This window comes from Clinocottus analis, unplaced genomic scaffold (genome assembly GCF_023055335.1).
Source record: "Clinocottus analis isolate CAN_PGR_092001 unplaced genomic scaffold, fCliAna1.0.p SCAF_21, whole genome shotgun sequence".
In the NCBI taxonomy this organism is placed as follows: domain Eukaryota; kingdom Metazoa; phylum Chordata; class Actinopteri; order Perciformes; family Cottidae; genus Clinocottus; species Clinocottus analis.
Window position 1 is genome coordinate 10,930,947 of NW_027175943.1, and position 23,465 is coordinate 10,954,411.

The 23,465-nt window shown below is 39.0% G+C and overlaps 4 protein-coding genes across 5 annotated transcripts; 3 read left to right on the forward strand and 1 right to left on the reverse strand.

Moving 5' to 3' along the window:
- Window positions 1–613: 613 nt before the first annotated feature.
- cd68 (CD68 molecule) lies at window positions 614–7,974 on the forward strand. The gene is made up of 6 exons (XM_068588266.1): window positions 614–722; window positions 2,070–2,671; window positions 3,052–3,171; window positions 4,518–4,581; window positions 4,959–5,132; window positions 6,078–7,974. The coding sequence occupies exons 1-6, from the start codon at window positions 674–676 to the stop codon at window positions 6,215–6,217; spliced, it is 1,149 nt and encodes a 382-aa protein (XP_068444367.1). The 5' UTR covers window positions 614–673; the 3' UTR covers window positions 6,218–7,974.
- A 1,179-nt stretch (window positions 7,975–9,153) lies between these two features.
- Window positions 9,154–14,396, forward strand: LOC137792332 (membrane-spanning 4-domains subfamily A member 4A-like). Its single transcript, XM_068587969.1, has 7 exons — window positions 9,154–9,257; window positions 9,491–9,612; window positions 10,305–10,415; window positions 10,780–10,833; window positions 12,153–12,311; window positions 12,929–13,051; window positions 13,258–14,396. The coding sequence occupies exons 1-7, from the start codon at window positions 9,251–9,253 to the stop codon at window positions 13,294–13,296; spliced, it is 615 nt and encodes a 204-aa protein (XP_068444070.1). The 5' UTR covers window positions 9,154–9,250; the 3' UTR covers window positions 13,297–14,396.
- A 457-nt stretch (window positions 14,397–14,853) lies between these two features.
- Window positions 14,854–17,258, reverse strand: slx1b (SLX1 homolog B, structure-specific endonuclease subunit). The gene is made up of 5 exons (XM_068588423.1): window positions 16,706–17,258; window positions 16,562–16,613; window positions 15,504–15,830; window positions 15,188–15,403; window positions 14,854–15,055 (listed from the first exon to the last, which is right to left on the reverse strand). The coding sequence occupies exons 1-5, from the start codon at window positions 16,876–16,878 to the stop codon at window positions 15,026–15,028; spliced, it is 798 nt and encodes a 265-aa protein (XP_068444524.1). The 5' UTR covers window positions 16,879–17,258; the 3' UTR covers window positions 14,854–15,025.
- A 184-nt stretch (window positions 17,259–17,442) lies between these two features.
- Window positions 17,443–20,571, forward strand: zgc:112271 (uncharacterized protein LOC553698 homolog). 2 transcript variants are annotated; one of them, XM_068588425.1, is made up of 4 exons: window positions 17,443–17,534; window positions 17,722–17,786; window positions 18,229–18,326; window positions 20,285–20,571. In XM_068588425.1, the coding sequence occupies exons 2-4, from the start codon at window positions 17,724–17,726 to the stop codon at window positions 20,382–20,384; spliced, it is 261 nt and encodes an 86-aa protein (XP_068444526.1). In that variant the 5' UTR covers window positions 17,443–17,534; window positions 17,722–17,723; the 3' UTR covers window positions 20,385–20,571. The 2 variants fall into 2 exon arrangements, with proteins under 2 accessions (XP_068444526.1, XP_068444527.1); XM_068588426.1 differs by lacking the exon at window positions 17,443–17,534 and having other exon boundaries at window positions 17,598–17,786.
- Window positions 20,572–23,465: the final 2,894 nt, after the last annotated feature.

Here is a 23,465-nt window from a genome sequence, read left to right on the forward strand (position 1 = left end):
CAGAATTCGTTCCCCCAGATTGTGGTAATTATTAAGTTACTGTCATTATTTTTGACGAGGCTATTCCTATGATCATGTAACACAACACCCCTAATGGGTTGAAGTTCCCTCCTAACCGAGGAGTTTTCTTGGACACAAAAAGCTGGGTCTTCTTTTAAAATTGTGCATTGTGTTAAATATGAATACATATCATAATATATATATATATATATATATATATATATATATATATATATATATATATATATATATATATATATATATATATATATATATATATATAAAATCGTCAATTAGGTCCTTATTGTTGAATGTGTTGAGGATCCCAGAAATACTTTCAAATGTGCTGGCATAAATAATTAAAAAGGACATAGCTTTTTCTTTAAATATATGTATTCAAAATGTCTCAACAATATAATATTTTTCACATCATTTGGCTTGCTTACCTGTATCACCGACACCGACTGTTCCTAATGAAATGTTTTTCTCTGACAATTCTCGACACTTTTACTTTTCTAAATCTACCTTTTCCGGTGATGTGGTGTGGCTCTGTGAGCTTGACGTGCGAGTTTATTTATCTGTGAAGACGCAGCGCTGTTGTCGCACATTGAGATTTAGTCAGAAAAAGTTGAGCAGCGAACGAGGTACCGTCCAGTCAGCACCTGTCACCGCGATGAAAAGGGCTGTTGTGTTCGCCTTCATAGCCTGCTGGGCCGTCTCAGGTAGGACTCCCCCAACTCCCCACGAAGGCAAACACGTACGGAAGATTTATTATAGGCGTTTATTGAAGGACGTATTGTACAAAACCCCTTTTCTTCTCCGCCTGCGTAAATACGTGTTGTATAATGATTGTGTTGCTTATTGCCTTATCTGGTTAGCAAATAGTCCCCGGGTTATTAATAACTGTGTGGATGTGAGACAGGGTATGTTTTTATTACTGTATGAGTGTGACTTCCTGGATTGTTTAGGGAACAGAAGTCTTTCGATAGTGTTTCAGCTCTGAGTCACATGTCTGCTGGCAGAAGGACGCTGTTCTCTTTTAGAAGACTGGAGTTGAAGCCCAAATCCTGCTGGATATTAGCATTACAATGAACGTTTATCTTTTGGGGTTGTACAATTAAAACTTATTTCGAAGTGCAATTAAGTCAAATCAGTTACTCAAAGATACGTAGTCTCGAATTATGTTTTCAGACACATTTATATTATGCAATCTGTGTTCACTTTGGTTGTTGTTTACTGACTGGGGGTCATTGTGTATTTACTGTTAATATCTGCTGAGTCTATCTGGCTCAGCTGAGTGTGATCAGTAATATTACACGAGTAAAAGCCAAGCTGTGTTCTATCTTAATTATCCAATGGGACTCTCCAATAAACACTGCTTGAACTGCGCACGGAAGCTCATCACAGTCATAAATTCGGATTGCGGACTTGTGAACTTGCTTGTGGCGACACCAGTTGACGTTATCAAATGTGAGGCAGATGTCTGCTGATTTGACTGTTTGTTTGAAAGAATTAGCTGCTGACGGTTCAAAGATCAGACGTTTTAGTGGACAAACATTAAAGCGGCACATTTCAGTAGTGTTCACATTCACTATGGGTTCATTAACTTTGTGTTTTGTGAAAAGGGGTCACCTGTATTATATTGAGCCTGTTTTCAGCTCATTGTTTTGGTTTTACAACCTGAATATTAGCGTGTCATCAGCTAAATTTAATGAGCCCACTATGATCGACCTGTTCAACTCCAAACAGCAGAAAGACAAAGTTAGGGACCAGCTGGTGAAGAACATTTAGCAGCTGAAGAGGCATGTAATGTTCTCAGAAGTTGACTGAGCCAAAACTAAACAGAGAAAATTGGACATGCGTTCATCAGGTGGCACAAATCCAAAGAAATGATAATGTTGCTCTGAGCCTGCTATATGTGTATATAGGCAAATGCTTGCTACCTGGTTAGCCATGGCAACTTTTTTAAAGCCGACAACAATATGTGGATGTTGTGTTTTCAGCTTGCTCTTGGTATATATATGAACCTTGAAATAAATGTGTTTCTCCCTCTTTTCTTCTGACCGTAGCCCTGTCATTGGCTGAAGATGAAAAGAAGGCCAAACCTTCTGTAATCATGAACCCTGCGGAGGAGTTTAGCCCTGATCCTATGCCCACCTCCACGCCTACCACTAAAGCAACAGCCAACTCCACCACTCAGCATACCACCCCGCCAACAACCAAGCCTACCACCCCGCCTACCACCCCGCCAACAACCAAGCCTACCACCCCGCCTACCACCAAGCCAACCACCAAGCCAACCACCAAGCCAACCACCAAGCCAACCACCAAGCCAACCACCAAGCCAACCACCAAGCCAACCACCAAGCCAACCACCAAGCCAACCACCAAGCCAACCACCAAGCCCACCACCCCGCCTACCACCAAGCCAACAACCAAGCCCACCACTCCGCCTACCACCAAGCCAACAACCAAGCCCACCACTCCGCCTACCACCAAGCCAACAACCAAGCCCACCACTCCGCCTACCACCAAGCCAACAACCCCAGTCCCTCCTCCCAAACCTACTCCCGCCGCCAACATCACTGTAGGAAACTATACAGTGACAGAGAAAAATGTGACTTGCCTGGTGGCTCACATGGCACTACAGATCCGACTGGCATCATCAAAGGTACATTTCACCAGTCACTAGAGGCCCAGTGAACCTAGTTGTAAACCTAGCTAAATGTTTAAGCGTACACAAAAACTAAGGGATTTAATAAAGAATTTTAAAATGTGTCAACATATAAGTCTTCGCACGAGTCTCTTCCTTATCCAGCATTGCAATTGTCAGTATCCTATTTTCAGGAATTGAAAGAAAAAAAATCGTGACATTTTTTTTATTTCCTCATTGTGGTGCATTTGATTAACTGTTGAAAGTTAGATGTTATATTTGTGTCAAATGACAATTTCTAAGTCTACATGACCGGGTAATATTGTTGGTACGTTGTGGAACATTAGGACACAAAGTGAGCATCCAATTGTTTGATTTTCTCTCTCTTTATCATTCAGGGCAATGGAACCTTCATTGTTCAGCCAAAGATGACAAAAGCAATGGGAGGTTGTCAAGGAACCAAAGCCAACCTTACCCTTGTCTTCCACGAGGGCAAAATCACCTTCATGTTCAACAAGGTACTTTTAATGTCCTAGTTTTGTTCTAAGTTTTGGAGTAGTATGTTGAGAGCTGCAGGTAGGAGAGAAGTCGAGGTCAGTACCTTACCTTTGACCTGCTCACACTGATTTAGCATTCTACCAAAAGACTTGAGTAATTAAACACTGAAACACAGTTAACCAAGTCAGTCTATTGACGAAAAACACATTGTTTTACTGGTAACTTCAAAGGAACTGGAATCAGAGGGCAGTGGTTTAAAAAGGGAAGTTTTGTTGACAAGCCTGTTCTGGGAGCATGTGACAGGGAGTGCCTCACTCCACAGCGCCTGGGTGTTTTTTAAAAACTCTTCTTCATTCAGAAAATCACTTAACAAAGTTACAAGTTACAGTCGCTTAGAGTTCAAGATGGCATCTTCAGATCTCTTCTTTGGTCCAACCAACAATCCAGCCTTCAAATTTAGCAGAAACATCCACTTTGAAGTAATGACATTTTGGACCGACATGGATGTGAACTGCAACTTGAGTCACCCATTTTAGTTTTACTGAAACTACTTCACCGCTATTACGTTTTAGCTTTCAAAAGTAATAAAGCACACGGTACAATAACTAAAAAACAAAATAATTATTTGAATAACTAAAAAGAGCTGTCAGACTGCAAAACAAAGAGAGGATTGAAATAGTTTGAATTTAGGCGTTTTATCAACTCGAAACCATCGGTCATCAACCAAACCTGCTGTACAGCATGCTAATCTATTTAGTGACATTGTAGTACAATTTAAAAATCTGGACAGCAGTAAGTACGCACAGTTTATTTATATGGCACTTTTCACAGACAAAGGTCTCAAAGTGATGTACAGGAATAGAAAAAAAAAAAAACAGGCAGACAGTCTTTCCAAATGTAGTTAATGGCTGCAGAGAAAACTTTAAATGCAAGTGGATTGAAATAGGTCGACTCAGTTCATCTATCTGACAATCACCTTTTCATTGGCTGGCAACTATGTTGGTGAACCAGCTGGCAAAGTTTTACCTCTGTTGTCCCGCCCATAGGAAGCTAGCACTACGTACTAAACTATCTCCTTTTGTGATGCAGAACTGTCTTTTTTTGTTCAGTAAACTATCACTTTGTGCTGTAAAACAATATCTGTGCTGCCAAAGTATCTTAACTGTGCAGTAAAACGGTCATTACTGTTTTTGCCATGAAGGAGTCCAGCAAACAGCGTGTCAGTGCTCTCAATGAATCGTCTTATTTATTAGGGAAATAAAACCCAACATCTCACAGAGGATGTATGCTCCATGTAGCACCTTGAACAAGCACCTCCATTGGAAAACCACTTGTAATGTAAACATGTTGTATTTCCTGTCCTCAGAGCACTGATAATACTGTCTACGTTGATGCTCTGTCTTTCGACCTCTCCTACCCCTTAGCGACAGGTAAGTTTGAGAATACTCTTATTTTATTCCAGTCTCTTGATATGATGTACTACCATTATAATGTTTCAACTTTAGACTAATTTGGTCACTGCAATACAGCAGTGTGCTTTACAGGTAGGGCTTGTGTTACACTGTCAAATATTAACAAAGACAAGAAGAAATAGAGAGCCAATAGCTTCCTTGTGTGTGTGTCTGTTCAATAACATGTGTATGTCTGTGGAGTTACTGTAAAGCATGTGATGCCGGTAACAGGCAACCTACTTTCAATGCAATGCAGCGTAACAGGTTTAGTTCCATATCTGATCATCAGCATTTGTGTCATGGGATCGTTATACGGCCTGAAAGCACCTGAACATTGCTTTGTTTTATTGCTGCAGGCCAAACCCGGTTCACTGCCAACAACAAGTCATTGACGCTCTTTCCTGCAAAGGCCGGACACTCCTACTCCTGCAAGCGTGAAACGGTCACCATGGGGAATGGACTTTACCTTGACGTCGATCAAGACACCATGCAGGCCTTCAATCTGACCAAGAGCGGCGGGTTTGGCAGTCGTAAGTGTGTTTATGCCGAAAAATTAGCCAGGGAGCTTTCTGGCTCAATGAGAGTTTCTCATCAAGACATGAAGCTGATCCTTTGACAATGCTCTGCAAAACGGCAATGTACAAATACTCAGCAAAATGTATTTGTCGCTATGCAGAATGGCTTCTTTCTCTAAGTAGCTGTATTTTGCAGTTTAAATTAAAACAAGGCGTTACAAACTGATCGTATGTTTTTATGTAAATGCTAAATATGCAAGGTACATAATAAATGCAGCTCTAAGATCAGGCCAGTGGACTTAAAAGTAAAATATTTGGAAAAAAAGACAATAGGCTCAATATAGTAAAGAAGTTTAAATTAGCCGAAAATATGAATACTTAAAGTACCATTTAAAATGTACTATCGTAAAGGTGTTTCATTACTTCCACCAATCCACAATCAGGTTAAGTTAGGTAAGACGGTTGCATTTACTGCTTATCGTGTACTAACACACCCAGGGACATTCATCAGTAGGCCTGTTTATTTGTACTTTGTCATCAAGTCTGAAGTCACACACAGTTGGACACTGATTGTTATTGTCAGTCGTAGACGGGAGTGAAGAAACCTCTGCATGGCAAATTGTTGCCATGCAGAATTGTTTCATGCGGCGAATGATTAATGACTTTATTGATTAATGACATTTGAACTTCTTAATAAACAAATAATATATTAATAACTGAGGATAGAAGTATTCACAATGTCTTATTTGCCTCTTAATGATGATGCAGGCAATTTACTGTTGCATAGGCTTTAGTATGTATGGATTGTATTGTCAACAGGTGTGTGTGTGTGTGTGTGTGTGTGTGTGTGTGTGTGTGTGTGTGTGTGTGTGTGTGTGTGTGTGTGTGTGTGTGTGTGTGTGTGTGTGTGTGTGTGTGTGTGTGTGTGTGTGTGTGTGTGTGTGTGTGTGTGTTTTCCAGCTGAACCCTGTCCTGCGGACCGGCCTGACTACCGCGTTGCCATTGCTGTTGGAGTGACGTTACTGGTGCTCATCATTGTGGTGGTGGTGGCCTACCTGCTGGGCCGCAGGAAGAGGGCCGATGGATACCAGTCCCTGTGAGGGAGGCCGGCCAGCCTCACAACTCAGAGGTTACTGCTATTATAAACCAACGTCTGTGTGGATGGAATCTTTCTCAGGGGCTAGAGAGTCCGTCCCCTAAAATCTAACATGCCATTTTTCTGTTCTGTTCTGCCTTGGTTGACCTAACTCGCTGTTATTAACACGACGCTAACTTGAGGCTCCAAGTGTGGAGGCTGGAGTGTGCCACTGGAATAAGTGTAGGTCTTGAAAGTGGGGATCATAATCATGCTATCCCTGTTGTTTATTTTATCAATTAATCATTTAAATTTAAAAATGGAATCACAAAAAACATTGTCATATATCTTTGTGTATTATATTCTTTGTCACAATTCATTATTTTTGTTTCATTCTTTAAAAAAAGTTGTGTGATTAATTTAACACATGGAACACAATTCACAATTTTAAAGCATGCACAGTGCTTCAACATCTAAAAGCAAATTATAGCACTAAAAAACAAATTGAATATTAGATTAAAGTTTAGAAGAAAAAAATTAATATAATTAATACATTTAAAGTAGCTTTTGTTTTATTATTCCAGTGGCACGCTCCATACATAGGAGGTTTTTTGATATAAAACAAACGTTTTTTAAATTTAACTTGCCGATAACCAATCTTTATACATGAGCATTTTTATGCCTATGCCATTTACACAAAGTTACAATTGTATTCTCATCAGACTGGACAATCCTTTGAAATGGCATTACTATATTGGGACACTGAAAATGACGATGCTAATCATGACATTCTTTACAGACTGACATCCTAATACATGAAGTAAAAACTGACCAAAATGTCTGTTTAGAATCAGTGCAGGTTATTCTTCCCATATACAGCCAGTTTATTCGTTTGTAATACTGTGATAATGATGCAATTGTATTTTCCCTTTTTGACATAAGACATTCATTTACTATTTGTCTCACCCAACATTACACATATGCCCAATTTTATATTCAGCTTGTCAAAGGAAATACCTGATAAATTACATTTTAGTTTTTGTTCATTGTTTTAACATTATGTGGAAATGTTTTGTTGTTCCTTTTTTTTTAGAATGAAATATTGTGTCCTCTGTCTTCTAGGGATTTTATCTTGTAAAAGAAGGGAAGTTATGTCCATAATGTTACAGGTGATCATACAGAGTGTGTGGTGCATTATTGATTATCACAAAGGGAAAATTACAGGGGTGTTCGGAAGGGATTATTAAAACCCAGTCAACAATAATTGCACTGATTGCTGTTCCAACTTGATTGCCTCTGTCTGTCATACAATACGTAGCTGTGTTTTCATTGAAATGCAGAGATGACTGTCCATGTGGTCAGTCTGGTCTGATCCTGATTAGACTCACAATGAGTAACACATTGATCCATCTCAGAGTCCGTCTCTCCTTCCTCGCTCAGTCTACTCTCAAACACTTTACTGCCTAAAATAAAAAAGGAAAAACGGAAAGTTTGACATTTTGGGAAATGTAAAACTATTCTTCCTGTTTTCAGTCTTTATGCTACAGTAAGCTAAGCATAACTTTTAACATAATTCTACCAGCTTTAAGTTTCCCAGTAGAAAACTATGGAAGATTAAAAATGCCTCAAGAAACCCTTTTAGTGAATCTTTGAAGTAAACCTGTTTTATGCTGAGCTTAGCATAAACCCTGCTGCGGAGCTTCATGGCACATGATGTTGCACACATTAGGCAAGTTTGTGATATTTGGCTATATAAATAAAACCAAACCAAATTGAATTGAATGTGTTTTTTTGTTGTTTTTTTTGCATTCTAAAGGGTCTATTCATTTAAATAAAAAGAGAGGAGCTTCATGGGAGAACTGTTGTCAGGACTGTTTATTACACAGCGTAACCAGGACATTGTGTCTGGAAATAAAACAGCTGCTGGTAAGTTTGACTGTCATTATTTTGGGATGGAAGCAGAATTCTTAAAGCCAAATATCTCAAAACCTAAACAAGCCAAATCTATCTGTATGTCAGATACTACTCAAGGTAAGTGTGAATATATTTAGTTTGTACAAAGTGAATCTTTAGGTTTGAAAAGTAGACGACTTACATTTAGTAATACTTGCTGCGCTTGTGTCGATGTAATCAAATGTCCCATGTCGGGTGGAGTATATGTCTGGGTGTGGTGTTAGTGTTTCCATGCTTTCCTCAGTGACAGTCAGCTGCACAGGGCTGCACTTTCAGTCCATCAGGTAATGCTCGTAATCAGGAAGGAGGGAGCTCACTGTACGTGCAGCTATCCAGTGTGTGAGCACGCTTACCTGCTGTTGATTTATTGTGCCAATAAAGACATATATATTTGTGTGTGTGTGTGTGTGTGTGTGTGTGTGTGTGTGTGTGTGTGTGTGTGTGTGTGTGTGTGTGTGTGTGTGTGTGTGTGTGTGTGTGTGTGTGTGTGTGTGACAGGTTGACAGACTATTGCAGGGCATACACAGTATATATCTTTTAATTTATTTTTATAACCCTAAAATCGCAAATTATCCCCAGATTGGCTTTACAATCTATATGTGTATATATTTAGAAGTATTTCTCTTAAATACAACATGCTTGCAAAAAAAAAACATTAATCCTATTCACAACAATGTTGTTTTTCATGAAGTGACAAACTGAAATGGTCCAGGTAAGATTTTTTTTTAACTTGGCAAAACGTTTTCCCACCTATTTCTTAGAGGAAATGCATCTGAAGAAAGGATTTTTCTTAGATCAGTCAGAGAGCTTCCATACAGCTGTTTGGTTGGTTGGCACTTTTTTGGAGAAATGAGACTCAGCCAATCGGTAGCCCCGTTTTAAACAGCTGCTTCTCCAGAAAGACGGGCTGTTGGAGTCACGTTTTCATGAGAGACAGACAGGCAGACAGACAGTCTGACAGGCGCGGGGCGGGATCTGTAAAGGCTCCGTCTATGGGCGGGACTCGAACACCCAAATCCACAGAGTTATTGCAAAACATCCGATCAGCAGTCTCAGAGCGCTAAAAAACTTGTAAAAACGGGAAGTAATCTTGGATCTGGTGACCATGGCAGGTAAAAACATGTTTTGTTAATACAGCAATTCGCCGTTTTTAAGTCGAAAGTGAGGAAAGAATGATATGGAGATCCATGTAGTTTGTGCAGAGTGATGAAATCCAGATGTTGTTTTCTGCTTGAGATATTGAAGCTGATTTCCGCCGCACGCGCGACTCTGCTCGTCAGTTTCTATGTTTCTATGTTTGTATGTTTATGTGGGACGTGAGTAAGAGAGAATTGTTTGTTTGCAGATGAAGCAGAGTTTGTGGAGGAAGGCGTCGGTCCGGGTCAGAGCCCGCTGGTCGCAGTCAGCTTCCAGAGGAACGTCCACCGGAAAGAGAAGTACCTGGAGGCTGAGCCCAAAGCTTTGGGGGTACAGTGTGTTTTCCCTCTGCATGCCACTTCACAACTGTGCATGACATCTGGGACTTCAACATAAACATTAGACTTCATAATAAATCACCTCTGGCCAGATCCTCCTTCAATTGACTCAACTTCAGCATCAATAGCACCCTAGCACCACTTTTCTTGTTTGTTAGTCACTGTACTTCTATTTAACTGTAAATACTTATGTACACTTCGTATACACTGCACATACTTTGCATTTTCACACTTTCTTTATTGTATAATTTTCTGCTTTTTTATTGTATAGATTGAGTATTTTTCATTCCTGATATGTTATGTCTTCTACTTGCTTGCTGTGACAAACTAATTCCCCCTTGGGGATGAATAAAGTATGTATGTATGTATGTATGTATGTATGTATGTATGTATGTATGTATGTATGTATGTATGTATGTATGTATGTATGTATGTATGTATGTATGTATGTATGTATGTATGTATGTATGTATGTATGTATGTATGTATGTATGTATGTATGTATGTATGTATGTATGTATGTATCCATCCATCCATCCATCCATCCATCCATCCATCCATCCATCCATCCATCCATCCATCCATCCATCCATCCATCCATCCATCCATCCATCCATCCATCCATCCATCCATCCATCTATACATATATCCATATATCTAAAGTGTCCTCTCTGCTGTGCCCAGATCACTCAGATCGGCATGAGTGTGTTTCAGATCACCTGTGTGGCCGTGTTTCTGTCCAGAGGTCTGAGTCTGACGGAGACTGACATCCCTTTCTTCATTTCCTCTCTGCTGGTAAGCTTGTGATGCACTCACATACTAAACCATGATCAACAGGTGATGACGATTCAGTATTGTACTTCCATAAAGTCAGGAGACTGGTTAGAGACTCAAAATAGAAGGATCAAATCAGAAGCTGACTTAAAAATAAATTCCCATAATGCAATCAGTGGCAACATTTTTAATATCTAAAAGTAAAAGCCGACATCTAATGTTACCATGAATTTTCACTACTATTATTTTATTATTTTAGTTTCATGAGACCATGTCTATTTGCAAGGCCACTTTTTTCATCCTAGAGGTTTGACTGCTGTCAGCTGGTGGAGCTCTGGCTGGATGCTGACATGTTTGGTTTGTGTGCTGTGTGTTCTCTTTACAGCTGACCATAGCTGGGAGCTTGGCTGTGGCAGCAGGGAACCTCCATCTGCCAACGGTGAGTTACCCGGCTGGAGAGGAGACACCAGCATGACCGCTAATGTACATATATATGTATATCAGCAATATACAGTATGAAAACCACTAGCACCTACAGATCCGGGCCTACCGATTTCAGAAACGATCAGAGCATATGGTAATAGTAAATGGACTCGTACTTATATGGCGCTTTTCTAGTCTTCCAACCACTCAAAGACGCTTTAACACTACATGACATCATTCACCCATTCACACACAGCTACCATGCACGGTGCCACATCGGGATTAACAACCATTCACACACTGTAGGCGCAACTATAGGAGCAATTTAGGGTTAAGTGTCTTGCTCAAGCCTAACATGGGCTAGTGGAGGACGAACCTGCTCACCACTGAGCCACAATCAATAGCTCATCCTCAGTGGTCCCATGCCTCAAACTATGATGCATTAGATACCGGTCTAGTGTCACGTTTTAGTCCGTTTTCACTCATTATGCATGTCTTTTCAAGATACATTTCAATGTGGATTTATTTAGTTTGTAGGTTTGCTTATGCAACTCAAACTACTTGGTCAGGTTCAGGAAAGGATTATGGTTTGGGTTAAAATAAGTATGTTTGTAACGTCAAATTAGTTGGTTTGTTATGTCACTAATTCGCTGTGAGTTAGCGTACGTTGTTAAAGGAAAACTACTGTAAACTGAGTCAACATTGACTTGTTTCACACTGGACATGAAGAGGATCCCCTGGGCGAACATCCTGTCTTTGTTTCACCCATCCAACCCTGCAGGATTCCTTGCTCTCTATACCACATCAGTTGCTCTGAGCATGAAATGGTGGGTATACAGACGCTAAGGCGGGCCTCGATGCATCGGTATGAGATGCCACAGGGCACTGACCACGCCAACGGTGTGAGAACGGGTTGATAAAAATGTCTTGTCATGAGAAATGAAGACTATTTTGTACTACTGGACTTTCCCTGCCACAAAAAGAAGTCGCTTCAGTCACGTCCTCTCGGGGAAGTCAGTTGAGTCGCTGGCTAAAGTTGAGCCGGTTGTTACACAAGTCCACTGACCCCAGCTGATTTGTCCAGATTCAGCCGTGTTGTTCTTTTCACTGGAAGCGACAGACAGAACTATTTAGTGAAGAAACAGAGAAGCAACAACTTGAGACACCGCAGATGAGAGTGAAAGCCGGTAAATCCAGATGTAACACTTCATAACAGTTGTTACACAATTTACATCGTACAACAAGTAAATTGAACATGATTTGCCTTTGTTATCCAGTCTGTAAATGTATTGTAGAACAAAGCAAAAGAGAAAGAATAAGTCTTCTGTTTTTCAGATGAAGGCTTGTTTAGGGATGCAGATTGTGGCTTGTGGCGCCTCCATCTTCAACTTGATCTGTACTCTGGTTAAAATGGATATGTCGCCCCACTCCTGCTGGAGGTATTACTATGAGGCCAACTCCACTCATCTAGAAGACATCTGCTATAAAATTGAGGTGAGCTATAACTGTTTGCTATGAGAAGAATGATTTTATGTTTCAGAGTTGGATTACATTACCTTTTCAAATCTAGCACATAACGAGAGTTAGCAACATAGATTTTGTCTTTTCGTTTTAGCAACGTTGTGTTCATTTTCTTGTTCAAGAATGAGTGGCATTCATGTTTTGACTTTCCTATTCTAACAATAGAATTTTAAACATTAGACTGGCAGAAATTGCGACCAAAAGCTAGGAAAATATTATCCAAATTGTGACAAAAACGTTCAAATTTCCTGTATTTTGAAATATCAGTTGATGATGTGATCACTGACAGCAGTTGCACCTTTATTTAAAGAGCCCAGAGAGATAAAAGCATGAGTTGTGTGAGTTGAAGATGACGAGATTAAAGCAATTAAAGAGTAACAGTTAAAATGTCCCTTCGCAAAAGAAAGTAGATAAAGTGTTAGTTAAAATGTAAGTAATAGAAGCACATACAATATCAGTGTAAGTACCTTTAAAATGTATATTTCGCTTTGAGCCACCTTATAATGTCTGTTCACGCTTTTAATTATTTTCTTTTTGTCTTTCTTTATTCTGACAAAGCATTATTTCTGTGAATCATATCCCTATTCCAGAACACCCATTCCCATTTCTTTGCTGAGGTTGTCGTCATTCAGACTGCTCTGTTAGCCATCTCCATCACTCTGGCCGTCTACTGCTGCAAGGTCATCAACTGCTGCTCGCCAGCGCCCAAAATGGTGAGTAAATGCTGAAGCAATACAGCTGCAAAGAATTCCTGCATTTACATCTGGTTCTATCATAGGGCTCTGCATGATAACATGCTTTAATACTAATGCCTAAATATAGCCAACACACGAGGAAAAGAAAATGCAGTTTGAGTAACTTTTAATCAACCATTCCAAAGGTTAAATTTCTTGTTTCTCCTGTTTTCTGTCCCTCTCAGCCAGTGATCACGGTGCATGCGGCCCCTGTCCAGCAGTGAGGAGGCAAAGTGGACGAGTGCAGAAAATCTTTTTCAGCTACTTACAAATGCTACACAAATTTAAAGCTGCTCTAATCAATGTTTGTATATTAACAATGAATCAAATGACTATGTGTAATGTGAAAGAGGTGGTTGTGGTCACACACCTACCCACCTGTCCAGCAGCCCACAGAAGACACAGTTTGAGCCTATGTGGTGAACACAGTGGAGCATTAGCAGTGAGTTGGTGGAGACCAAACCACAGCAAAAAGAGTCTCTTTTGTTCTGACATTCAGCAGATGGACAAGACCACAGCTGAATGCTAATGCTGCTCTCATCTGCTGGATGTGGAGAATATGTAGTATTTTTTTTAATGTAATATTCATAACACCTTTAAAAAGTTTTTATGTGTCAATGTTGTGTTTATAGCTTGTTACGCTCCACTCAAGTGGTTAAAAAAAGAGAAAAATCACAAACTGATGATCAAAGGGAGATTAAGAAAAATTTCAGTATTACTAGTTAAATTACAATGTTCTCACACTGTGAATGTAACCATATTTTTTTCAAGATATATCTCTTTTATATGTACTTTAATGTTAACTGTAATCATAGGTAAATAGTTACAACTATTTAGTGCTGTGTGAATCAGTCCTAAAACACAACCTCAGCATTTTTGGTTTTCTGGTTCTCTCGTCTCAAAGTGAATGGAGTTTTGGTTAACTGAAATCATTTCTGCAGTTAACGCAAGCTTAATGTTTTGTTCCACAGCTTAAAATACCTTTGTCAATATACCGCACAAGAATTTTAAAGCTTTTACGTGTTTTAAAAAAAGTGGTGTTGATTTGCAAAAATAGAAAAAACACATTGGCTTCTTATTGAGGGAACATGAGCATTGCTAACGGTTAGCCAACAAAACCCCGTCATCCCTGCACCTCGACGGAGAACAATGAACCTAACACTTCCAGCCTAAATTCAATCACAAATTGATACTCATTAATGCTTTTCTAAAAATATTTTTGTTTAGACTATTACTTACTTTATGATGATCACTACCTATATAATGCTTTACTGATATTTCCTTTGGGATTGCAACTAACATTTATGAAAAATAAAAGCTGTATTAAAAATGTTGCTGTTTTTTGTTTTTTTTGACGAGTGTGTGGCGCCAAGCAAGTTGGTTCACGTCAGAAAGTTGAAAGTATATTATATAAAAAAAAGTCCAAAAAAAGTCTTTAAAAAAAGTATCAAAAATATAAAAATGTCTATAGTATGTATAAAGTCCTGAACCAGTCATAATAAGGTATGTCAAAAAAGTCATTAATATGTCATAGTCGAATAAATCATTGAAAAAAGTATCGAGCATGGAAAATCGAAAAATGTCATACTAGTTTTTTTTTCCAAAAAAATAAAGGAATGCTAAAAAAAAAAAAAGTGAAAAAAAAAGTTTTTATTTTAAGAGTTCTTGATATAGTAAGTCGTGATAAGATGTAAAAATTGTAATAAGATGAAAGTAAGCCATAATATAGCAAAAAGTCATACAATAGAATGTTGAATGACAGAAAATGATGCTTGATGCGCTTGATAGAATAACCTCGCTTTATTTGTAAAACCCACATTACAAGTGTTTTTCCCACAAACGTGGAATATTGTAAACAGAACATTTAAAACAAACATGATACTTTGTGAACAGAAAGGCACATCCATTCCACTGCAGTTCATTTGACAAGGAATCAAAAGTTTCAGGCTCCCGTCATACCTGCAGGTCATCTGCCCAGTGGCTCTGTGGGAGATCAGAGGACCAATTAGTGAAGCAGAACCTACATTCACTGCTAATACTTCTATATATCCAGGTAGAGACACATTCTAATATCCAATCCACTTAATAAACAGGCATGTGTATATTGTCTACAACCTGGGATGCAGACGGTGTGATCTCCTCCAGGTCTCCGTAGCAGCAGTGTTTGTGGCGGATGAGACTCCCCCACAGCACAGAGTGACGACAAGCCGGACATTCACCCTCCACAGGCACGAGGTGGCACGGCTCCGACTTCAGGAAATGTTTTGCAAGGCAAATCACATGACCGCTCATTCCACAGGATGGCTGGAAACAGCTCAGCTTTTCTGACGGCTGTAAAGGGATGTTTACCATGCTCATCATGCTACCTGAAAGTAACTGATTGTATTGAAATAAAGGTTATTTGTAATAACAAACAATCAAAAGACTCTACCTTGACCAGCTCTCTGCAGAGAAAACACCTGGATGTCTCCCCTTCCTCCTCTTCCACCTCCTCTCCTGCAGACTGCAGCTTCTTCTTGACTCTCACACTCCCAAAAGCAATGGGGACGTGCAGCGGAGGCTGCAGGCTGGGCTCAAAGTCCATCCTGTACTCCTGCTTGAGCCAGCGTGCCGTGAGAGGAAGTCTGTTCCAGGGCGCCGCCCGCAGCATGTTGGAGACCACACGCCAGTGGAACTGCAGACTCGACTCTTTCCTGGAGCGCCGGGGGATGTGGGAGAGGCGCCTTGAAGCGTGGGGGTGCTGCCACGCCCACTCAAACTGACAAATATATTGATGATTGTTATAATTATAGATTATATCATAGAGGACAGCAGGTCTTTAGAATCAAATCAAATTCTAAATAAATGATTCAATTGTTTTTCTTCAAACAAATATTATATAGTAAATGAGCAGAGTGAGAAAAATGAATTACCGTAATTGAATGTTCAAAGGACATAGTTTGCACTAATGAATCTGCTTGGGTTTTTATCATTTATGACTACGTAATCAAAACAGCAATGAATTGTCTATTTGTATGATGAATCGTGTGTGTGTTTGTGCCTCACTTGAGGGAGATCATTTTCACATATGAGAAAAAAAGCATCACATAATTTATTGTGTTTTGTGATCTTTGTAATTTACTGTGAAGTGATTTATGTGATGTTTGTTGATTATGTATTTCTGCCTGAGAACATAAGAAAACCATCCGCTCATGAAGTGTGTTTCTCATTCAACAACCAATGGCTTTGTTTATCTCACTGGTTATGAACTAGTTAGGAAACACAGTTTTGTTTTGATTGTACATCCACATTACAGTAACTGTCCAGCATGTCTGAATATTGATTCTATAAGCACCTGAAGTAGAAACGCTGTTTACTTTCACACCGTGGCAAACAAACAAGTGAATAATATTTGCTCTCCACCTTTTCAATGGAATAGAGTCTGCTAGATTTCATGTTATTAATTTTGATACAACATATTGTTCAGACACAATAAAACAACGTACTTACACGAAGGGCAGCAATATCTGAGGGAAAGCCATGAATGATAAGGACCATCTCCCTGAAAAGACAAGGAACAGAAGCAGAATAGGACTGACGCTGTGATCACACACTGCTGCTTATGATGGAGCACAGCAGCCCCATGAGGCTCACCACGGTCCTCTTCCACTGGTCCTCTTGGCTCCCCCTCGGTGCCGTCCGGCGTTGTGTTGTCCGATCCTGCGCTCCGGGTTTACCGTGAAGCCGATGTAAATTCGGCCTTTGAATTTAGGATTAATGCAGTACAACATGTACACACCAAAGAAACGTTCTACCTCGACAACCATTGCGGAAGGAAATAAGCAGGTTATCGTTATGCAGCTCCCGCTTCAACGGTATATAGAACCTCCATGGAATTAGCCAAGTAACGTTAGCATAACGTTAACTGACTAATGTCCATCTTCAGCTAGTAACTATAAACAAAAACAAGAAAGATAAACCATATTATAAAATATGGGCCTATTAATTTATTACAAACATTATAATAATACATATATTTCAAACATTTTCACGCATAGTTTAAATTACCCTGAGCTGACTTTCAACAAATTAAATGAGAGCTAGCATGCAAACGCAGTATGTCTTAGTAGCCTTCGACGCTGCCTGATAAAATATGTTTGAAAAGGATTCAGTGCGTCACAATGCAGGACGAATAAAAAGATCACATTATGTACAACATCTACGTAATTGTGCTAAATGTCAAACTGTGTCAATTTGAAATGTATATTTTTGTTTATATGAATCACTATTAACATTTAGTTCGTCTTTCGGCAAGGACCCCTAATATTGTGACCGGCTCCTTTAAAAAAAATGTGGCCCGCCCATAACGTATACAGACAGCGACTGATTGGTCAATTTTCGGTCACTTATGGGTCCACTGATGCCACCCCTTAACGCACGGTGACTGAAAATTACGAGAACGCCGTATAATACACAACCTTTGGTAAAGAGAGACTTTTAAATCAAAACTGAACTGTGAACTGTGAAAAAAGGCATTTTAAACTTGAACAATACTACAGTACTTCCGGTGTCAGTTTGTCTGCAGTTTACGTGTCTCTGAATAGAAATCTATCCAGATTTAGCTCCAATGCTACAGATGTACTAACCAGTAATATGTTTTGTTCACGCAGACATGGCTATTACATCGGATCACATTCGGGATAAACTTATTAAGGAGCTGGCGGCTATACACGTGGTAGGTATATGCTTATCATTTGTGTTAAATGACATGTTCTATCTCAATGTTAATGCACGTGCGTGCTTGCATTGAGCAGAACCTCACGTCAAACTGATATTTGATGTGAATGTCACGCAATTCATTTGTTGCTGTTATATGTGGCCAACAAATGAAGTGCCACTAAATTGAATGTTTTTTGAGTGGAATTTGGTGAACATGTGCGACACGTAGTGCTGAGCAGCCTCTCTGCTAATAAAACGAGGTGCAACATTAGCTTTAAACAAATGTTAAACCATGTCAATCCGGAAATGTTCTCCCTTTCTGTTACTAACATTACTGAATGATACAGCCCTTGATGTTATTTACAAAAACAAATCCCAAATGAGTCCCTCCGACTAGAAGTACAGCTACAGTAGAGAACAGATCGGAACATCACATACTTTCATCGTGTCTGCTGCAGGATGTGGAGGATACGTCACCCAACAGATGTGCTGCCAGCTACAAAGTCTTGGTGGTGTCGACCCAGTTCGAGGGCAAGCCGCTGTTACAGAGACACAGGTATTACACACATAGTAACATAGTACATGTTATGATACTACACAACATAGTGCATGATGGGAGTTTGCTCTCAGATCTGTGATAATAAATTACGAGCAGGGACAGTAGTCACACCTTATATTGTACCAGGTAAGTTATTTAGGAGCAATAACTGAAACCGATGATGAACCGTATTAACCAAAGCTGAACATTTATCAAGGCCGCCATACTGTTTTCAGTAAATATTAAGGCATCTGTTGCTCTATAAATAGATGTCACAATACCAGACATGTAGTAGTCAATACCAAGACCTGTGAAATTCAATGCCATAGTACAAAACATTAAACTCCATGTGCTGCAATTTCTGGAAAAGATTTGGTGGAAATATAAGTTTCTAGCTAATTCTGTACCATTTGATTACTGTTTTTTGTAAATGTGTTATTAATCCCTGATGATCCGCCTCAAGTTTCTTGCTAGACACTAAAATGTACAACCTTAAACCTCACCATTAAATTATAACAAATCTCCTTCAGGGTTCCTTCTTTTTGCATGGATATCCAACGACAGGATCGCAGAATGACAAGTTAGACTAAGCCTTAACAAACAAACATACCACAATATTCCCTACAGATAAAATAGTTTGGAAAGATCCTCACACAGTATCTAAAGGTGTGGTGTATTTGTATCATCTGTGTCTATGTGCTGTTTGCAGTTAAAAACTAAAACTGTACACTTCATCAGTTCGCCAAGATTTTCCAATTTACCTGTCTAAGCTTATTGAAATTTATGCTGGAAAAATAATCAACCAGAACATACAGGCCTTATACCTCTATCTATCCCACTAGACCAGGGGTGTGAAACTAATTTTAGTGAAGGGGCCACATGCTTCCAGTAAAATCACAGCATAATAACACATACATAACGACAATATTTCTCTATGTTTAAATCATTGGTGAAGGTTTTTGGATGATAAACTCTATTTTAAGGTCTTTCAACAATATACTAGAAACATAAAGACCAAAAATTAGCCCACTGTTTATCTACCTGGGCTCACCTTTGCAGATTCCTCTCGCTTTGTGTTGGGTTTGTGACTCCACTTTTATGGCGTGATCCATTTTTAACGACTTGCAACATAATGCATCGTGGTGAAAAATACAGTGAAATGTCCAAAAACGTTATCCTCCATTAGTAGCTTGTACTTTCTCCGAGGATTTCGTCCCAACGTCTGTTTTTCTCCTGATCATTGATGGAGCACTGTCTGTAGTCCCACTGAGACAGCAAAGGGTCCAGTCCACTCTGAGCCGGTCCAGCGCATCTACGAGAGCACTAAAATAAAATTCACTGTAGTGGTGACTGTCATGGGGATCAACTCAAGGAACTCCTCAGTGACCGCCAAAATCTTATCAACCACCACTATATATACATATATATATATATGTATATGTATATATATATATATATATATATATATATATATATATATATATATATATGTATATATATATATATACATATATATATATATATATATATATATATATATATATATGTATATATAGTGGTGGTTGATATATATATATATATATATATATATATATATATATATATATATATATACATATATATATATATATACATATATATATATATATATATATATATATATATATATAAATATATACATATATATTATAATATTAGTGCTCCCATCAGTTCACCCCAAAGTAAAAATATATATGTACAGTATATATAATTTTTCCTCTTACCTTTAGTGCTATTTCATGTAGAAACTATGGGGGAAAGAAGATAGCTCACAACAATGTGTGTGGATTATGTTCAGTAGGCAGGTCATGATTTCTGGAAAGAGATGTTGCTGTTGAGTTTTTCAGTTGTGGTGGTTTGTTGTATGGAGACAAACTAGATTGATGACATAAGCACATGTAGTGCGCACTCCAAACCCGTGTGTTGTGTCGTAACAGGATGGTGAATACGTGCCTAGCAGAGGAGCTGAAAGAGATCCACGCTTTTGAACAGAAGACCCTGACACCAGAACAATGGGAGAAGCAGAAATCACAATGACACACACACACACACACACACACACACATTCAATGTATCAGACTCACATCATTCCAGAGTGTCTCCTATGAAACAGGCCTTTACTTCTGAGATGTGAAACCAATAGTAGTGCTTTCTGTGAATCAGCTGAAGTGATATTATGCAATGGAATGTTCTGCTGGCAATAAAACACTCAGTTGCTGTCGTATGTCTGTTGGTGTATTGTTGAGTATTGGACACATGTTTTGTCTTTGCCACTTAACGTTATTGTTGCATTCTCCACTCTGATGAATTCATAATTACTGAAGAAGGTAACGCCAAAATGAGAAGCAGCATATTGTAACAGAAAGGGAAAAAAGAAAGAAATGCACAGAATAGCCCTTTACACCGTGACAGGAAAAGAAGGCAACGAAAGTGAGGAGATATGAGACACACCTGTGAGCTGGGGAGGGGAAGAGACAGGAGAGAGAGAGAGTGGCTAAAGTGGAAGATAATAATATATAATATATTCAGTTTCTGGACAACATAATAGTTGATGTATACCAAACTAAACGGAGCAACAAGGCATCTAAGAAACTGCTGGTTTTATGAACTTCTTGGACGACAAGGCAAAGCATTAAAATCACTTCAACTTGTGCAACTGCAGATCTGATTTAATATAAATATATATATCTTACCACAACACACTCAAATAATACGTTGACTTCGAGAAGAGGAAACCGCAAGTACAAAAATGCTCATTTCCTGGTTTTCCCTTTCTATTCAAGATACAAAGATACACAACTGGCTTGACTGCAAAACTAGACGACGAGGTACGCTTGTTTTGTATTTCATATTTTTATTGCTGAAATGACAAATAAACGTAACTGCAGCCTCGAGATTTCCCCAGAACTCCTTCGTTGTGGCAGTGCATCTTCCAACTGATCCAACAGGAAAGTTAATTAGTCTATGTTTAGCTTAAGAAGTAAGAGAATCTTTTTCTCAACACATAAAGGAACTCTTCAAGCTTTTGGGGGACTGTCAAGCTGTAGTCCAGAAAATGTGTTGAATTCAGGGGAAGGAGAATCGTATTTTAAGTCTTAAAATTGTCCTTTTTTTGGGTCATGTGCATGGCTGTTCAGGGGCCACATCTGGCCCCCGGCTCTGAAACATTCCCTTTTGTACCCCGAACCCCCAGTGCCTGATTTGCGAAAACTTTTTAAAAATTTTTTAAACATAAACTTAATTTTTTACGCAACCACAATGTTAATTAACTTCATTTAAAGTGCTGCAGTACTGTAACCCCTTGTGAGAATATGCATATAGCTAAAACTTACGTAACTCCAAAGTCAGATTGCACGAACAAACACATCCACGTAACCGTGAGGCTTCTGGGAATCTAACAAAGTAATCCACGTCCTTGTAAACTTCATATTTCTACCTGCAATTTCACAAAACGGCTGCAGCTTCTTCTTTTCAGTCGGGGGACTATTTTGAAGGAAGAGGCTCCGTGAAGGGAAGATGTTTCTGCTTCCAGGTCTTAGGGTAAGATTTAAAGCCGTAGCACGCCAAAAATCCAACAATGTTTTCCCATAGAACAACATTTTTGAACCAAACGACATGGTTCTTTTACTAAAACACCTTCTTAATATGTCAAAGCTTTGTTTTGCAAGGATTTCTGTTGCAGATTTGGGTTTCTTGGGTCCTAACCTTTCCAAAAAGATATGTTATTAGTATGTGGGATGTGGTTAATGCTCTAACCATGGAGTTAAAAACACTTTGGGACCGCTCAAGGACAGATTTTTGACAAATCTTGCTCAGAATCATGCTGGATGTATTATAATTATTATTTTAAATATATATATATATATATATATATATATATATATATATATATATATATATATATATATATATATATATATATATATTAAATACAATAACACAAGTATTAGAACTCATTTGGGGTTCATATGACCACTTGAACACCCCAAGGACCCATATATACAAATAATTGTAATAGAGTACAACACATTTATTCCTTAACGCACTTGTGTGTGTGTGTCTGTGTGTGTGTGTGTGTGTGTGTGTGTGTGTGTGTGTGTGTGTAAGCCCACTCAAAGCACAGAGGTCTCCTTGAGGTATCATTTAGAGCATTTATTCCCTAACGCGTGTGCATGTGTGTGTGTGTGTAAGCCCACTCAAAGCACAGAGGTCTCCATGAGGTATCATTTAGAGCAGGCGGACCCCCCACGTGGCCATGTTGTGTTCAGGGTCACACATCACAGCTCTTTGATCTGTCAATCTGGCTTTGTCTTTTTAGGCGAACACACATTTGTGATTGTTTTTCTCTGCTCTGGGGATCAATAACACAGAGTGCACAGAAGTGGAATCATTGATATCTTTATTTAGTGGAGATGAAATCTTCTGTAAAACTAAATCTAATCTTTAAAAAAGAACTATGATTATCTTGATTAGTGAGTAAACGCTGAACATTGTGTGTGTGTGTGTGTGTGTTTGTGTGTGTATGAGCATAGGCGTGCAGGAGCATGATTGTGTTTACCAGCTGAAATCCATTTACTTTGTCTTTGTGAATAAACCATTACTAAAGTGGGTTGTGACTCAACTGGAAACCTTTCAGTGGATTTCTGCTCTACACAGTCCACAGGTTTGTTTTGATTGTAAGTAATGATTGATATTATTTTGATAAGAAACTGATATTGGATGTGAGTGCCTCCCTGATCTGGAGTCAGTGATGAAAGCTGCTGGGATGAGCTCCACCCTTCACCGTCCACCCAGGCATCATCCCCGACCCCACCCTGCCTTTCGGTTAGACTTCAAATTACTACTCAAACTAAATGACCTAAACAACCTGGCTCCTCCCTACCTTTCTACCTTTCAGACCTTTTCCCCCTGCAGGTCTGCTGCACCCCTCCCCCCCTCCTGAAACACCGTCCCCATCCACATCTGTCAGGCTCCTACGCTATCATCATTGAAGAAAGCCCTTAAAACTCACCTTCAAACTTGCCTTCACCTGCTAAACCCCTGCTCCTATCCTTTACGATCACTCACACAGCTTCTCCAGTTTTCTTTTTTGTTACTAAAAATGTTCTGATTGTGTCT

Coding starts and splice junctions, on each gene's coding strand:
- cd68 (XM_068588266.1), top strand. CDS start 674: ATGAAAAGGGCTGTTGTGTTCGCCTTCATAGCCTGCTGGGCCGTCTCA. Junction 723..2,069: donor AGCCTGCTGGGCCGTCTCAG/GTAGGACTCCCC, acceptor TTCTGACCGTAG/CCCTGTCATTGGCTGAAGAT. Junction 2,672..3,051: donor TCCGACTGGCATCATCAAAG/GTACATTTCACC, acceptor TTTATCATTCAG/GGCAATGGAACCTTCATTGT.
- LOC137792332 (XM_068587969.1), top strand. Junction 10,416..10,779: donor TCTTCATTTCCTCTCTGCTG/GTAAGCTTGTGA, acceptor TTCTCTTTACAG/CTGACCATAGCTGGGAGCTT. Junction 13,052..13,257: donor GCTCGCCAGCGCCCAAAATG/GTGAGTAAATGC, acceptor TGTCCCTCTCAG/CCAGTGATCACGGTGCATGC.
- slx1b (XM_068588423.1), bottom strand. CDS start 16,878: ATGGTTGTCGAGGTAGAACGTTTCTTTGGTGTGTACATGTTGTACTGC. Junction 16,614..16,705: donor ACCAGTGGAAGAGGACCGTG/GTGAGCCTCATG, acceptor TTGTCTTTTCAG/GGAGATGGTCCTTATCATTC. Junction 15,056..15,187: donor TCACACCGTCTGCATCCCAG/GTTGTAGACAAT, acceptor GATCTCCCACAG/AGCCACTGGGCAGATGACCT.
- zgc:112271 (XM_068588425.1), top strand. CDS start 17,724: ATGGCTATTACATCGGATCACATTCGGGATAAACTTATTAAGGAGCTG. Junction 17,787..18,228: donor AGCTGGCGGCTATACACGTG/GTAGGTATATGC, acceptor TGTCTGCTGCAG/GATGTGGAGGATACGTCACC. Junction 18,327..20,284: donor CCGCTGTTACAGAGACACAG/GTATTACACACA, acceptor GTGTCGTAACAG/GATGGTGAATACGTGCCTAG.